Source organism: Oncorhynchus kisutch, linkage group LG6, assembly GCF_002021735.2.
Source record: "Oncorhynchus kisutch isolate 150728-3 linkage group LG6, Okis_V2, whole genome shotgun sequence".
NCBI classification, from domain to species: domain Eukaryota; kingdom Metazoa; phylum Chordata; class Actinopteri; order Salmoniformes; family Salmonidae; genus Oncorhynchus; species Oncorhynchus kisutch.
In genome coordinates, this window is record NC_034179.2 from 35,734,448 (window position 1) to 35,751,992 (window position 17,545).

At 42.0% G+C, this 17,545-nt stretch overlaps 1 protein-coding gene and 1 pseudogene across 1 annotated transcript in view; both read right to left on the bottom strand.

Moving 5' to 3' along the window:
• Nucleotides 1–2,069: 2,069 nt before the first annotated feature.
• LOC109892135 (programmed cell death protein 5-like) lies at nucleotides 2,070–2,891 on the bottom strand (annotated as a pseudogene).
• A 2,201-nt stretch (nucleotides 2,892–5,092) lies between these two features.
• Nucleotides 5,093–17,545, bottom strand: part of LOC109892761 (polypeptide N-acetylgalactosaminyltransferase 10) — a 135,308-nt gene continuing 122,855 nt past the window's right edge. The window contains exons 8-12 of the mRNA XM_020485524.2: nucleotides 15,249–15,356; nucleotides 10,443–10,664; nucleotides 9,944–10,060; nucleotides 8,737–8,886; nucleotides 5,093–8,343 (exon numbers count right to left, since the gene is read on the bottom strand). Coding sequence (XP_020341113.1) covers nucleotides 8,179–8,343; nucleotides 8,737–8,886; nucleotides 9,944–10,060; nucleotides 10,443–10,664; nucleotides 15,249–15,356 — 762 coding nt within the window. The 3' untranslated portion in view covers nucleotides 5,093–8,178. The remainder of the gene's footprint in view (nucleotides 8,344–8,736; nucleotides 8,887–9,943; nucleotides 10,061–10,442; nucleotides 10,665–15,248; nucleotides 15,357–17,545) is intronic.

Below are 17,545 nucleotides of genomic sequence, written 5' to 3' on the forward strand. Positions count from 1 at the left end.
TCAGAAAGTATTTAGACCCTTGACTTTTCACACATTTTGTTATGTTACAGCCTTATTCTAAAATGGATTAAATAAAACAAAATTCTCATCAATCTACACACAATACCCCATAATGACGAAGGGAAAACAGGTTTTTAGAATTTCTTTGCAAATTTATTAAAAACAAAAAACACAAATACCTTATTTACATAAGTATTCAGACCCTTTACTATGAGACTAGAAATTGAGCTCAGGCACATCCTGTTTCCATTGATCATCCCTGTGATGTTTCTACATCTTGATTGGAGTTCACCTGTGGTCAATTCTATTTATTGGACATGATTTGGAAAGGCACAAACCTGTCTTTATGAGGGCCCACCGTTGACAGTGCATGTCAGAGCAAAAGGTCGAAGGAATTGTCCATAGATCTGGGGAAGGGTACTAAAAAATGTCTGCAGCATTGAAGGTCCCCAAGAACACAGTGGCCTCCATCATTCTTAAATGGAAGAAGTTTGGAACCACCAAGACTCTTCCTAAAGCTAGCTGCCCGGCCAAACTGAGCAATCGGGGGGGAAGGGCCTTGGTCAGGGAGGTGACCAAGAACCCGATCGTCACTCTGACAGAGCTCCAGAGTTCCTCTGTGGAGATGGGAGAACCTTCCAGAAGGACAACCTTCTCTGCAGCACTCCACCAATCAGGCCTTTATGGTAGAGTGGCCAGACGGAAACCACTCCTCAGTAAAAGGCACATGACAGACCGCTTGGAGCTTGCCAAAAGGCACCTAAAGGACTCTCAGACCATGAGAAACAAGATTATCTGGTCTGATGAAACCAAGATGAATGCCAAGCGTCACGTCTGGAGGAAACCTGGTACCACCCTTATGGTGGCAGCATCATGCTGTCGGGATGTTTTTCAGCGGCAGGGATTGGGAGACTAGTCAGGATTGAGGGCAAGATGAACAAAACAAAGAAAATGTCAGAAAACACAACAGCTAGTTGGTCTGCACACACTCTGAGGGTACGGCTAGGGAGCCTCCTGGGCCGGCAGACTTGTGAGGGTTAACAGTTCAGAAATGGCACTTACCCGATTAAAAAAGCTACCTGAATTTGAATATTTAAATATAAATGTTGCTGTACGCTGTCACTCTCTAGTTTTATGTTTGTGTGTATGTGTGCATGTTTGTCTGTAAGATAAACATTTATCCATACTTTACTTTTGCCAACTAATCAACACAACTCTGAGTATCTCCAAACGTTAATGCAAATATTGTCATGTTTTTCACATGTATTTTAACTTGAATGTTTTGTTGTCCATTTATCAATGCAATATCCATGTATTTCAGTTACTATGTGAGCATAAAAAAACTAACTTGTTTGTTTGTCTGTCTTTGACTGTTTTAGGGGAGCTGAATGATTTACTAGATCAGTTCACTCCATATTCCTCATTTCCTGAGTGAAATATTAGCCATGTTTACATGCACAGGAATAATCATATATTAAATTGATTATGGCAGTAGGCAGATTATGCAATAGTCATGTAAAGACCTTATTCTGTTAATCGTAAATCAGTGTAAAGTCAAAATCAGGTAAACACCTTATTTGGAGTTCCAGCTAATGGTGCATGTGCCAGCACCATTAGCGCATCCCTCATTCTTTAGCGCGAGTTGTGAACAATTTAACATACGCGTTTTAGAAATAGTTTTCACTTGATATGTCCGAAATCAGAATCAAATATAGTTCTCAAAAATAACATGGTCGCTGTTATGTTTATTGTAATTGCCTATTTTTTTCAGATGTACTCTTGCAAAGCATGTAAACGTTTTAATCGAACTATTATATTAATCTGACTATTCACAATATCCGCATTACTGTGTGTGTCTAACCGTACTGATTCACTTACGAAACTTTGGCTCCCCTCGGTGGCAAAATAATGCCACATCCCGGTAGTGTGACGAGGGTTTACTTTTTTTTAATTATTTTTTTTATAATTTTTTCAAATGTAAGGCTTTTTTATTTTTAAATGTAAACTGTTGGATACAGGTCAGCAAAATTTTACAAAAAATAATGAATATACCCATGTGCTCTGTCCAATTTGATGTTTTAACTATTTACTGAGTAGCAGCAGACAGTATTCACAAAGCAGTCTCTAGAAAAATGCATCAGCAGCAATATACCCTAAGCTGAATTTTGTTCTGCTTCTTGTGGTGGAGAAAAAGTAAAACGTGGTGAAAATGGATATAAGAGAGAATATAGTAATGAGTTCCAGATGCACACGGGGGCTGATGTGATACCCCTGGGTGCATCACTAAGGCAGGGCCTTTGGCAAGTCAAAGACGGCCGCCAACGAACAGAGCCCTGCTCCAACCTATCCAGTCCTGAATCCCGCCCTAAGCCAGCCGTCTGACTGGTTCCTGAGCTCCTTTCAACGCATCAATCATCATCCTCATCGGAGTCCATCACCTTTCGTCGGTTGAACTTGACAGTTGTCTTTTTTTCTGTTTGCTGACTAACTTTTTCTAGGATGTCGATCAAACCAGTCTCTGAAATCTTTCCTCCCAGCTGGCCCATGCGGGCCATCTGTATGAGGTAATTCTCCACTGCTTTGGCCTTCTCTGGCTTCACCAGAGCCAAGTTACTCAATCTGGCGCGGGCGGACTAGTCTAGAACCTGAGCCAGTATGGAGTTCCTCATCTCTGTTTCCTTCTGTTTGGCCTCCTGCTGCCCTTGCTGGTCATTTGAGGAGTCCCCGTGTTTTGACTGCAGTTCGGCCATGCGTTGCCGCCTGATAGCCTCCAATTCGTCGTCTGCCATTGTGTTCGAATAGATAGAAAATAGGTCTTATCAATGGTAAAATAAGAAAATCTGTCACTTCACGAGTCTTGTGGAACTGTTTCGTTAGGGGCCGGGCCCTGCTTCAGTATCGTGACGAGGGTTTACTGTTTTGCAATAGTTACTTTGTTAAGATGTCACTACCTACGGTAGTCTTCCAGTCGGTGACAGATTTTCATGTAAATATTCTAAAATCCACATTAATAAAATATGCACATTCTCCCACAGAGATGTTTGTCAAATTAACTTGTTGCGGATAAAAGTCTGTGCGTGATGACATAGTGCACATAAAAATAACTTTTGGGTTTAAATTCCAATGTACCATATAAAAAGACAAATTAAATGAGTTTCCATTGCATTTTCAACTGTGATGGTTTTGTCACAAAAAAAATGTTCTGTTATATAGCGAATGTGCATACTCTGGTATTGGCAGGTGTGCTCTAGGCAACAGCTCGCTAGTATACATGAGCAAATATAAAAAGTTGTCAAATGGCAGCCAAGTATCAATCAGGTCACCAGAATAAGTCCACTGATATTTATTGGAAAAGAGCATCAAGCTCATCACCTTGCACTTTCACCATCCTGAGAAGTTTATTGTATTTATTTAATCGGTTTTCACTTCACAAAGATAGCACTTACAGTTGACCGGGGCAGCTCTAGCAGGGCAGAAATTTGACCAACTGACTTGTTGGAAAGGTGGCGTCCTATGACCGTGCCAGATTGAATGTCACTAAGATCTTCAGTAAGGCCATTCTACTACCAATGTTTGTCTATGGAGATTGTATGGCTGTGTGCTCCATTTTATACACCTGTCAGCAACGTGTGTGGCTGAAATAGCCAAATCCACTAATTTGAAGGTGTCATCACATACTTTTGTGTATATAATGCATTTAACTTTCATTCAAATGTCCTTCGCAAGTTGGACAATAAAGTACTAATCTGTTGTCTCACTCTTCTTCAATGGCTGTGTGAAGTATCTGGATATTGGCGGGAACTGAAACAGGCTGTCATACACGTAGATGCAGAGCATCCCAAACATGCTCAATGGGTGACATGTCTGGTGAGTATGCAGGCCATGGAAGAACATTTTCAGCTTCGAGGAATAGTGTACAGATCCTTGCAACATGGGGCCGAGCATAGTCATGCTGAAACATGAGGTAATGGCGACGGATGAATGGCACGATAATGGGCCTCAGGATCTCATCACGGTATCTCTGTGCATTCAAATTGCCATTGATAAAATGTAATTGTGTTCATTGTCTGTAGCTTATACCCGCCCATACCATAACCCCACCGCCACCATAGGGCTCTCTGCTCACAATGCTGACATCAGCAAACTGCTCGCCCACATGATGCCATACATGTTGTCAGTCTGCGGTAGTGTGGCCGGTTGGACGTACTGCCAAGTTCTAAAGTGAGGCAGCTTATTCAATTCTCTGGCGACCGCGCTAGTGGACAGCATGACCTGTGACAAACTGCATATTTTAGTGGCCTTTTTTTTGTCCTCAGCACAAGGTGCATCTGTGTAATGATCATGCTGTTCAATCAGCTTCTTGATATGCCATACCTGTCAGGTGGATGGATAATCACTGCAAAGGAGAAATGCTCACTAACAGGGATGTAAACAAATTTGTGCATAAAAATTTGAGCGAAATTAGCTTTTTGTGCGTATGGAACATTTCTTAGATCTTTAATTTCAGATCACAAAGCATGTGTTTATATTTGTTTCATTGTGAACAGTAGGGCAAAGGGGCTGCCATAGGACAGCCACAGAATTTGCCACTTCTAATTGCCCAGGAAGCTTTCAGTCAGTGGTCTCACCCTCAAAGAGGAAGAGAGCATCAGATGAGTCTGCCAGTTTCCTTACCTCTATGGTCACCTGTAAGAGGAGCAGGGAGTCCAGCCCTTCAAGAACCCCAGGCTGCTGCCAGCTAGAGGGCAACACTCTGAAGAAAAATAGGAAGTATGAGGACAGTGGCATTTCCAATGTGTATTTTCGATCTCTCGGAAGAGGACCTGGGATGGGAATTAGCCAGTGGCTCGTCTAAACTATAGTCGACCAAACAACTAAAAACTATTTGTTTTGTTTGTTGTTACAATTATGTTTTGTGTTGTTCCAACTACAACCAACCATGGCCCACATATGGTGAAATTGTTTAATTATTATTAAATTACTTGATGAAATTGGAAATAAAAATATATTATTTCCATGATCTGCATGTCCTTGTTTCTTCAAATTTGAGATGTGATTTGACTATTGGTACATAAAACATAGCATTCAAGAACAGCATTCTCTCAGTTTACTATACAACAAATAATTCAAATATAGAAACATTTATTTTACAATTTCAGCAAAAAAATATTACACAATTCCAGTTTAGTTGTACACAGTGTTTTAAAACACCTAAATACACTTTTACAGTCATTATGTCAGTAGAAAAAAATATTGGATATTCATGATACAAAATGTACACTTCCCTACAAATAAAAATTGCATACACATGTACATAGCATTGTGTGAATGACCAACAATGGTCTTAAACATTACAAACTTTTATTTAAAAAAAGTAGTATTGTCTTCACATTTTACCTCAATATTTAATTCCAACACAAGATCATGAAAAAATTGCACTGTATAAAATGTCGCTTAAAACCACAATTACATTTTTTTTTTACGACTTCCAACCCAAGTTATAAATCATAACATAATCAAAATAAAATGCTCTTTACATGTGCAATGGACAGGGTCAATGTACTGCAAATATCCTTGTTCTAAACAGCCTACTAAGTATTCAATAAACTGCCATGGATTTGGGGGAGTCTTACCACCTTTGCAAGATGATCATTCGTCAACAGGTACAACAACCCTGTTTACTCCCTCAAGACACAAACATAGCATTACTACATAAACGCATAAATGCTTTAAAGTAAACATGTTTCGATCCATTCTGGCATTGCAGTCCTGGACCGTCTGGTGGAGCATTTTAGGAGAACATAGATCAATGTATCACAAGAGAAAAAGCATACATCAAAATGGGGGTTTTAAAAGTTTCCCTCAATGGACATGGTCTCATTTCTTCTCCCCGCAGTGACGGTTTGATTGAATTCCAGCCTTAGTTCAATTATAGTAATTTAAACCATGAAGTTATTTTGCTACTTCACTAATAATATTAGTGTAAAAGAGAAGGGACAATTCATCAACTAGCACAGATATATTCATCAACTAGCAAAGATATAATACTTATGTTAGCATAATTGTGAAATCTATTTAGCTGGAATAGCCAGACATTCTATATTTTGGATTGCAAAAAGAACACGCAAAACTCAAAGACAGGGATAAAAACAAATAACTTCAATGTCCTCAAAAAAAGTGTTAACTTAGATTTGTCAATTTTGAACAGCTTTGGTTTTCCATACATACTGCTTACTTGCCTGGGTAAAACTATGAACATTTATAGAAAGTGAAACCAAAGAAAGTGAGCAATTTTGCATTCCCAGCCAGTCCTACATTTCAGTTTAATAAGGAGGGACATATACAACATTATTACACGATTTTGCAATAAAGACCCTTCATAAGTAAAGTTGAACAAAGCCATATTGTGCAGCATCTCTTACCAATGTGCCACGTAGATTTTCTCTTATAGAACTTCTCCAAATTGTCTCCACAAAGCATGGAAGGAACACTATTAGTTGAAACTGCTGACCAACAGTTAAAATCTACAACACATACTAGTGTACTGGATTTATATCGATTTCTGAAAATGTAAGGAAGAAGGTTAGATTAAGGAAGGGTGTGATCTTTGCATCAAGCATATTACATACTCTACTTTGGAATTATTCCTGAGGAGAAGAGGGGAACAAAAACTTAACTACACAGCAGGCAATGTAAGCAGTCTTTCTGAACAATATCCAAGTCAAAACTTTGCATTAAACTAAGACAAAACACTTAAAGAAAATATGAAACGCTGAGAAAGTAATAACGCGACAAAACCTAAACAAAGGAAATCAATATTAATGAATGCTTGCATGTCCAACTGGGTTTTGATGATAACAACATGGCATGATGGTGACATGTCACAAACATAAAGAGGGTCTTTGCAGGGAAGCTGTTCACTTTTAAAGGCAGGAGAACACATAGTTGTTTGCTAGTCTCTTCAACTATTCACTATCATTACATATACATAAGTGTTGCAGAAACCCATCCATGGTTAAGAGCCAGTGTCACCTCAGATGGCCTGCCTCTCCACTATCTCAGTCAGTCTGAGACAGTGGAGAAGTTGGAGGACTGAAATAGGGCACCAGGCCATGCCAAGTCAGACCAGGCTGTATATTTTTTTCTCTCATCCAGCAAGGCACTAAGATTGTCATTCAAGTTTATCATTGCAAGTGCTTAATGCATTTAAAACACCTATAATACCCATCACCAACCCCTCCCCCTGTGCAAACCAGTCTAGAGACACTCCTGATGAGTTTGGGAGGCCACCAAGGTCTCTCTACTGTCTCGGTGCTGCTGACCTCAGTATGTTTTTCTGCCACACGGTTTAGTGTTTTCGTAATGAGGTCGTTCCAGAGACTGCCTGGGATTATCCCAGAGGGATAATAGTTAGAGCCCTTACAGTTCCCTCTCTGGACATATCACCTGGAAGAGATCCATCATTGGCATCAAATCACAGCTCTTCAAATAGACAAAGTGCTGCTACTATAGTATTATTCATTCAGATCCAAAAATGTACTTCTTAAAAGATGGGGTGCTTTTCTTTCCCCTCTACATTTGGACAGTTTGCCCAACTCCACTTTTGATCAATGCAATAAAGAGGAAACCAAGAATGAGAAACTGCTAGCCAAGTGAGCACAGCAAGAAAACAAAAACAAGAATCAACACAGTGCTTTGCAGAGAGTGGTTGTTTCTGGCTGCCTTTACCCAAGTGTCAGTCTGGGTTTGGTTCAGCGAGAGTCTCAGGGGGGCTGTCAGAGCAGTGGCTCCAAATCAGGAGAATGGAAAAAGTGACTGAGTAAGAGGCGCACTCACGCAGGGTGATGGAGATGGGACATATGGGCAGAGACACCTGGGAGATGCACGGAGAAGCAGAGCGGAGCGTGAATAAGTAAGTGAGACGGGCAACCTCAGAATGGCCGTGCCAGACCTAATCCCCTTGACGCAGGAAGTCCCCGCCACCACAGAGAGCGAGCCTCTCAGGCGCCATACTTTCTCCATCTCCCAATAACTGATGTGTCTAGACTGGCTTGCCAATGCTACCCCCCCCCTTTCCCCCAGACCCTTTTAGAGAAACAACAGCCCACTTCTGTCTTAGTAAAACAACACAGTCCCTGGGTGAGTGGTATTCAGGTTCAGTGCTGACCCCTACTGGTCTCAGTTGTTACTGTGGTTGAATGTCTCCAGCACTGTGGTGTTGGTCTTCTCAAACACCCACTGCTGGCTGGGGACACTGGGGTCACACATGTTCATAAACACCTTTCTCTCTGTGGGGTTGCTGTCGATACAGCTGTTACTGATGTGGTGGTATAAACTTTTATCCTACAGAGATAAAGGGAGAGAAAAGAGGTGAGCGAGATGGCAATGATTATTTAATTAGTGCATTTAACTGAAAATATTTTCCAAATTAGGTACTTTTAAAAACACATTTATTAGCCTGCATGGAAAACTAGGAGTCATTTGTTTCTAACAGGATACACCAAACTTAAAAGGTGAATGTCTAGGAGTTTATCTAGGAGAAAACTGCCTTATCAATGAGTAGCAGCTGTGTCATTTCATCAAAAGGAGAAGGAAATACAAAGGATCAAAAATACATCTTGAAGCTTGCTCAGCTCCAGCAAAAAAAGTACACCATAAGCAACTCACAAACTTGCCTTTTCAGACTTGGAAAAAGATTGTGTGTGTGGGTGTGTGTGTGAGAAAAAGAGACCTTACCTTCCTGTAGCGCCACAGCTGGTTGCCCTTCATGCCGTGGCAGTCATACAGGGTGACGGGGCTGTTGTGGGAGATGGCATCAAAGCACACCTTCTTAGTGTGCATGGGGTCCCCCACGCGGATGTCCTCCCTCCAGCCAAACGTGAACACCTGGAGGGGGCAGAGACAACCTGGATCAGAACACCTCAGGTGTGGGGCCCCCACTTCCAGCTTGCCTCTTGGAGCCAGTGTCACTCCTGATCCTGGAGTCCATAGGGCAGGCATTTTTTCTAGCCCAGTACTAACACCTGATTTAACTCATCAAGCCTTTGAGATGTGTTAGTAATAAGCTGGAGCAAAAGCCTGCACACCTTGTGAGTCTTCAGAACTAGGGTTGAAGAGAACTGCCCTGGGAGTTCCAACATCGGTCACCGCCACGGGACGTTCACTCATAGGGAACAAAATAGTTGTTTGGAAGAGGCTCCTCTGCTGTAACATTCAAAAAGCCCCGGCTTGGACTGTAGCCAGAAAGAGCTCTTTGATTTGCACTGATGCTGTTTGTCGTCCCAGCATTGAATACAAATTGCAACCATGACAGAGATTAAACTACAACAGCCTTTTAAATTACTGTAATTAAACTGTCAAAGCACAGAGCCAGAGCAGGCAACTTAGAAGACAAAGAGAAATTATGGCCATCCATCAACATTCGGTTATGAGCTCTTCTAAAAATTATTTGGGATGACAAGGGGAAAAAAACTGGACTACATTTGAACAGAAGAGATAATGAAGGTGTGTGTGTGTGTGTGTGTGTGTGTGTGTGTGTGTCTGAGTGAGAGAGAGTGTGTGCACCAGTGAATGTGTGTGGGGGTTGGTTCTTCTAACCTTGTGGGTACCTAAAATGCACAAAAGTCCCAACAAGGATAGTAAAATTAGGAACATTCTCCTCCGTGGGGACATTTCCCATGTCCCTGTGAGGACGATGGCTACTTTAAGAATAGGGGTTAGGTTTAGAGTTAGAATTAGGGTTAAGTTTAGGGTTACTGAAATACATTTTAGGTCCCCACGCGAACAGAAAAACATAACGTGTGTGTGTGTCAGTAGTACTTATGAAGGCAGAAAGCGGTCTGTACACAGTACAAAATTAAGGTTAAGTCTATGCAAAACTAGAGAAAACTAGCACGTTACAGCAGACAGATGTCTGTATTTAGTTGTGTACTAAGCTCCTCACCTGTCCATGGCTCCACCCAGCCTCGCCCCGCCCCTTCAGACATGTCTCCAGGCGGATGGGCGACCCAGACGAAAAGTGTTTATTCTCCATGCACATGCCACTGCCTACGTTGCGCAGCTAGAACACACAGAAGCAGACAAACCAGTTAACAGAGAAAGACAAAATGTCATCATTCCATAATAGTCAGTGTATTAACCACTGACTAGAGCTCTGTTTGGATCTCTCAGCACTATGTCAGTTCTCCTCTTTAGTGAAAAAGTGTGATGAGTAATGAAGACGAGGCTGTGGCAGGAGCTTGGCCTTTTGACAGCTGATGTGACGAAGTGACACCGGGCTGTCACAGGCCTGACACGGTCTCTCTTTCTCCTCTAACTTTCTCTCTCTCCTACTTACTTTCTCTCCGTCTACTGTCTCGCTTGCGCTTATCTCAATCTTCTAACTTTTTCTGTTTCTAGCCTTTTGTTTCTCTCTCTAAAGAAACTAGTAAATGAATGTGTACCTCTCCCCAGGCAGCAGCAGGGGGCTCCACAGGTGGGTAGTGCTTGGGCAGGTCCCAGGCCACCTCTGTCATGAACCACTTGAAGCTCTTACAGTTGAGGCTACTCCGCAAGTCCTTCTGCACAGTCATGTCTCCTGCTGACAGGTGCCTGTACTCTGGCCTTCGCTGGTAGATATATTCAGCATACTCATCCATCCACACCTCTGCCACTCGCTTTAGGTTCTGTACAGGGACCAAGGGAGAAGAGAAAGGGTTAAAACAGTGTTGCTCCACAATGACTGTAGGAGAGGGATGGATGGATGCATGGTGCCAGTCTTCTGGGGTCTTGTTGACTACTGGATGGCTGAACAATAATATACTGAACAAAAATATAAGCGCAACACGCAACAATTTCAACGAGTTACAGTTCATATGAGGAAATCATTCAATTCTATGGATTTCACATGACTGGACAAGGGTGCAGCCATGGGTGGGCATAGGCCAACCAATCAGAATGAGTTGTTCCCCACAAAAGGGATTTATTACAGACAGAAATACTATTCAGTTTCATCAGCTGTTAGGGTGGCTGGTCTCAGACGATCCAGCAGGTGAAGAAGCCAGATGTGGAGGTCCTGGGCTGGCGTGGTTACACATGGTTTGCCATTGTGAGGCTGTGTGGAAGTATTGCCAAATTCTCTAAAACAACGTTGGAGGCTTATGGTAGAGAAATTCATATTCAATTCTCTGGCAACAGCTCTGGTGGACATTCCTGCAGTCGGCATTCCAATTGCACGCTCCTACAAAACGTGAGACATCTGTTGCATTGTGTTGTGTGATAAAACTGACCATTTTAGAGAGGCCTTCTATTGTCCCCATGCTGTTTATTCAGGTTCTTGGTATGCCACACCTGTCAGGTGGATGGATTACCATGGCAAAGGAGAAATGCTCACTAACACAACATTTTGGGGAATAAAGCTTTTTGTACCTAGGAAACATTTCTGGGATCTTTTATTTTATAACATGGGACCACCACTTTACATGTTCCGTTTTATACGATTGTTCAGTATAATACCTCATTTATTTTAGTCAAAGACAGGTTGAGGAGGGTTTAGGGGATGTGCCTGTGGGGTAGAGTTGGGCGATATGGAAAAAAATACATATTGCGATAAATTGCCTGAATTGATGAGATAAATAGAATGATAAGTTTCTAGCATTAATGGGCACCACAGTTTAAAATTATCCTACTACTAGTTTGATGGTTGTAGCTATCAATTGTCCCATTAACAAATCACCAATATTAGCAAACTTATTTCATTTCAAACTTCACATTTCTCTAGTATAGGCCACTGAACACTATCAGAAAAATGCGTGAGATAAGTGATAGGCGTCGATCATTTTTGGTTTATTGTCCCAACTACTGTGGGGTGGTGCTGATGGCGGTGTCTAGGAGAGGCAGCTGCAGTCAAGTTTTGGGGGAGCAAAAAAAAGAAGTGGCGCCGCAGGCCAGCAATTAATGTCTCTGTGACTCTGAGTTACACCCTTTTCTCTGAGCTCACTTCAAAAAGGAACAAAAGGAAACCAGAATGATGCTAAAACACAAAGCTGTGCTTAATAGGCACTTTCTATTTTAGGTACAATATTCACCCCGCGATCATTCACAGATTTCATTCTTTCGGCATCATGTTATGGAAAATCAATCAATATGAATGTACATATTATGCATGTATTTGAACTATCGCATTGGCGGCCATTTGTAACTGGAGGCCTTTGTGCTTATGCTTATGTCTTTGTTGCTGCGTCTCCTTTCTGAAGAAATACATGAACAATTGACCCGACTCCTCAGTCATTAACATTCCTCACTCAGACAGAACAGGCCTTCCTCATCTGAGAGACTATTCTCCCATGGTGGGGGAACACAACACAAAAATGAACCCCAAAAAAACAGGCCAATAGTTTTCAATTACACATTCGACCAAGCCAATGGTGTGGGCAAGGATCAGCATACATAATGGATCGTTTCAGCTGCATTCCAAAGGTTTCAAAATAATGTCGAAATGCACTATACATACACACCCCTTCCAATTAGTGTATTTGGCCATTTCGCCACACTCGTTGCTGACAGGTGTATAAAATCGAGCACACAGCCATGCAATCGCCATAGACAAACATTGGAAGTAGAATCGCATTACTTTAGAGCTCAGTGACTTTCAATGTCATAGGACGCCACCTTTCCAACAAGTCAGTTGGTCAAATTTCTTCCCTGCTAGAGCTGCCCCGGTCAACTGTAAGTGCTGTTATTGTGAAGTGGAAACGTCAAGGAGCAACAAATGGCTCAGACGCAAAGTGGTGGGCCACACTATTGCACAGAATGGGACCGCCGAGTGTGTAAAAATCATGCGTCTTCGGTTGCAACACTCACTACCGAGATCCAAACTGCCTCTGCAAGCAACGTCAGCACAAGAACTGTTCGTTCGGAGCTTCATGAAATGGGTTTCCATGGCCGAGCAGCTGCACCACAAGCCTAAGATCACCATGTGCAATGCCAAGCGTCGGCTGGAGTGGTGTATAGCTCGCTGCCATTGGACTCTAGAGCAGTAGAAATGCATTCTCTGGAGTGATGATTCACGCTTCAGCATCTGGCAATCCAACGGAAGAATCTGGGTTTGGTGGATGCCAGGAGAACGCTACCTGCCCGAATGCATAGTGGCAACTGTAAAGTTTGGTGGATGAGGAATAATGGTCTGGGGCTGTTTTTCATGGTTCGGGCTAGGCCCCCTAGTTCCAGTGAAGGGAAATCATATCGCTACAGCATACAATGACATTCTGGATGATTCTGTGCTTCCAACTTTGTGGCAAAAGTTTGGGGGAGGCCCTTTCCTGTTTCAGCATGACAATTCCCTCGTGCACAAAGTGAGGTCCATACAGAAATTGTATTTCGAGATTGGTGTGGAAAAACTTCACTGGCCTGCACAGAGCCCTGACCTCAAACCCATTGGATCGCCGACTGCGAGCCAGATCTAATCGCCCAACATCCGTGTCCAACTTCACGAATGCTATTGTGGCTGAATGGAAGCAAGTCTCAGCAGCAATGTTCCAACGTCTAGTGAAAAGCCTTCCCAGAAGAGTAATAGTAATAGGAGCAAAGGGGACCAACTCCATATTAATGCCTATGATTTTTTTAATGAGACATTCGACGAGCAGGTGTCGACATACACTACGTGACCACAAGAAAAACAAAAACATAGAACTTATTTTCAAATCTAAAGATTCCGTACCTGCAAACCTGTTTAAAACCTCTTTTGGCTAGGGGGCAGTATTTTGACGAACGGATGAAAAGCGTGCCCAAAGTAACTGCCTGTTAATCAGGCCCAGAAGCTAGGATATGCATATAATTGGTAGATTTGGATAGAAAACACAAAAGTTTCTAAAACTGTTAAAATAAAGTCTGTGAGTATAACAGAACTGATATGGCAGGCAAACCCAGAGGACAAACCATCAAAAAAACTAAATTCAGCCTACCACTGTTTCCAATGGCTGAATTTCCAATTCAGTCGAAATCCTCCCAGATTGCAGTTCCTAGGGCTTCCACTAGATGTCAACAGTCTTTAGAAAGAGTTTCAGGCTTGTTTTTAGAAAAATGAACTAGAATTAGTAGTTTTTCTAAGTGGCTCCCATTTTGTCTGAAGTGTTTTCATGCACATGGATGAGAGAGCATTCTTTGTTGTTTATCTCCGGTAAAGACAATAACGATTCTCAGTCTTAAATGTTATTGTTTATTTACGTATTAGGGTACCTGAGGTTTGATTATAAACGTTGTTTGACTTGTTTGGAGAAGTTTATTGGTAACATTTTGGGATTCATTTTGTAAACATTTTGAAGGAGTGAACCCGGAGTTTTTGGAGATATAAAGAAGGACTTTATCGAACAAAAGGACCATTTGTGATGTAGCCGGGACCTTTTGGAGTGTCAACATAGGATCTTCAAAGGTAAGGCATTTATTATATTGCTATTTCTGACTTTCGTGGTGCACCTGCCTGGTTGAAAAACGTTTTTCATGCTTTTGTATACGGGACGCTGTCCTCAGATAACCGCATGGTGTACTTTCGCCGTAAAGCCTTTTTGAAATCTGACACAGCGGCTGGATTAACAAGAAGTTAAGCTTTATTTTGAAGTATGACTCTTGTATTTTCATGAAATATTTCTGTAATTTGAATTTCGCGCACTGCAATTTCACCGGATGTTGTCAAGGTGGGTCACTAGTGGAACGCCTGCGCCAGAAAGGTTAAAGTGTCTTTACAGCGTATTCCTCATCAAGGTCAGTTATCTAGATTTGTGTAATTTGGGGACAAAACCAATAGGGGGCCGTATCACAAGGACAAAGAAACCGTAGAAGAAAAGCAGGGGGGGAAAAAAAGGCATTTGTTAAGTCTATTTTTTCTGAACGCTTACGTTGTTAAAACACAGCGCCAGGCGAGGCAGGTGCATGAGGTTAAATCAATTCACCACCAGAAAGAAAAGAGGAGTTTCTCACTCGTTCATTCCTACTTGCGGGCCTGACTGTGGAACACAATCAACATTCACTTCAAACACTCCACAGCATTTCTGATGGGTGTGACGAGAGTGGGTGTGTTTGTGGCTGCAATATAAAAGGTGTCCAACTATTGCAGAGAAACTCAGCAAAGATGAATGTGCTCTTCACTAGACGCTTTAGACAACAAATTCTGCAACATATGTTCCACATTCTGTGGCATTTTTATCTTTGTAGATTCCTTATGAAGAGGAGAAGCGAGAGGAAAAGGTGGGTCTAGGAACCAATCCAACACTCACTCTGGCCAGGCTGACCCCGCCGGGGACCTTGTAGGGAACATACTTCCTGTAGATGTGACCCACCCTGGAGCATGGGATGTCCTCCATACGCCCACCACACATCCACACCTGAGGGGGAAGAGAAAGAGAGAGCAAGCGAGTGAGGAGAGGGTAGAAAGAGAGAGAGGCTTAACACAGACAGCTGTGTGGGGATCATGGCATCACTGCTGTGTTAGTTTGTGTGTCTCCTGTGTCTGCCCTTGGTGTGTAGCTGTGAACAGTGTGAGGACATGAGGCTGACAGGTACTAGGCAAGCAGGGAGGGAGAAAAGAGAGAGTGGCTCCAGAGGGAGGGATTGGAGGGAAGATAGATAAAGGTAGCAGGGAGGGAGGGAGGCAGGAGGTACGATTAGCTATACAGTGAAATCACCACCATACTGACAAGAGAGTGAGACTATTACAAATGCCTCCTGGGGTTCTTTGGACCAACACATCAATTATATTTAGAGCAGTCCTGGCTAAGACTGAAGTAAAACCTGACAAGTTTGATGTCTTCACTATTATTCTACAATGTAGAAAATGGTAAAAATAAAGAAAAACCCTTGAATGAGTAGGTATTCTAAAACTTTTGACCAGTAGTGTACGACTGGGAAAAATCCACTTGAACGCCCCTCCAACTGGTAATTACTCAGATTTGTCCTACATGTTGACCTCTAACGTCACCTACTAAGGACATGGCCTTGATAATAGCATTTTCAGCAGTTAAATGTAACAAAACATTATTTATAGAAAGCAATCTATTAAAATGTTTTTTTTTTTAACACTCATTTGTTTATAAGCATGATTACTGTACTTTTAGTTTCTCAACAAGTTCAAAGCATATGAACACATCCAACTGGTAATTACCACCTTCCCACTTGGTTATGAACGCAGCATAAGATCCATTGATAGATGGGCTTCTGCCTTATGAATGTTTAATAGCGGCTGGGGCTGGCAAGCCTTGGCGTTCTCAGAGGCCAACCGAGCATGAAATATACTTCAACAACTTGTGTTGCCAGGCTGTAGAGGCATGGAAGGAGGCACGCACACACACAGAATGTGCAAAGCTGTCATCAAGGCAACGTATGGCTACTTTGAAGAATCTCAAATATAAAATAGATGTTGATTTGTTTAACACTTTCCTTTGGTTACTACATGATTCCATATGTGTTATTTCATAGTGTTGATGTCTTCACTATTATTCTGCAATGTAGAAAAACCCTTGAATGAGTAGGTGTTTTTTATTAAAAAATAAATGTGTACACAAAAACTATGTGGGGGTTTGAAAATGACGCAGACAATTACATTGATAGAAGCCACAATCTGCAATATTAAAGCTGATCTACCCCCTAAAAAACGACCAAATAAATAGAAATAAACCGTGAAGTGAGCGCTACCGGTACTGGAGCGAAATTAGAGCGGGCGAGAAGGCCTACGCTCCAGACTTTTGGAAACTCAATCCGCACTCCAGTCAAATTGGGCATACCGCTCCTCTCACATAGTCTGGTCTGTACTCACAAAGCTAACTGTTTTTGTGCTTGCTAGTCAAGCTAGCAGTTCTAAGATGTTAGCAGCCAATGGCTCGTAGTTTCTTCCTGACGATAAAAACAGATGATTGCCATAATGTTCTTGAGTCATTACTGAATCATTTCATGTAACAAATCAAACATTAACCCTTGTTAACAGTGCATGGTAACCTCGCCCAACATTTCATTTTAGACACAGCGTCTATTTGAATCGGGCACTTTATTTGCTGAAATGTGTGCCACTGCCCAGCTATTAAAAAATGGACAGGAGGCTATTTGAGACCGCGTTTAATTTAAGTTTTAGGGTATATGTGTTTGTATAGTAAGCAAGGTTTGAAGTGATTATGTTTTAGTCAAATGTTACATCTGTTTGGGCTTCTTGAGGTCAATTTGCAGTCTACAAATGATTTGTAATTATGTTTCGGCCCTCTGACAATCGGCTGAATCTAGTTGATGATCCCTGCATTCGGGGAATACAACATATCTGACCCTACAACAGAAGTTAGGGGTAACTTCATCCAACTCCTATCACTTCAGCATCCAAGGCAGGGTCACTTTGCCTGACCTTTGGACCCTGTGCCCTCTCTGACCACCACACTCCACTTGGCATGTTATGTCTTCTCTAAAAACATATATATTTAATGAGAAAGTGGGATCAAAAGTTCTTGCAGAGTGCATTCTGTGGATTAGTGTGCAGCGCTGCTAATCCCTCCCCCACTTGACAACCTCTAAAACCACTGTGGTACGGAGCAGG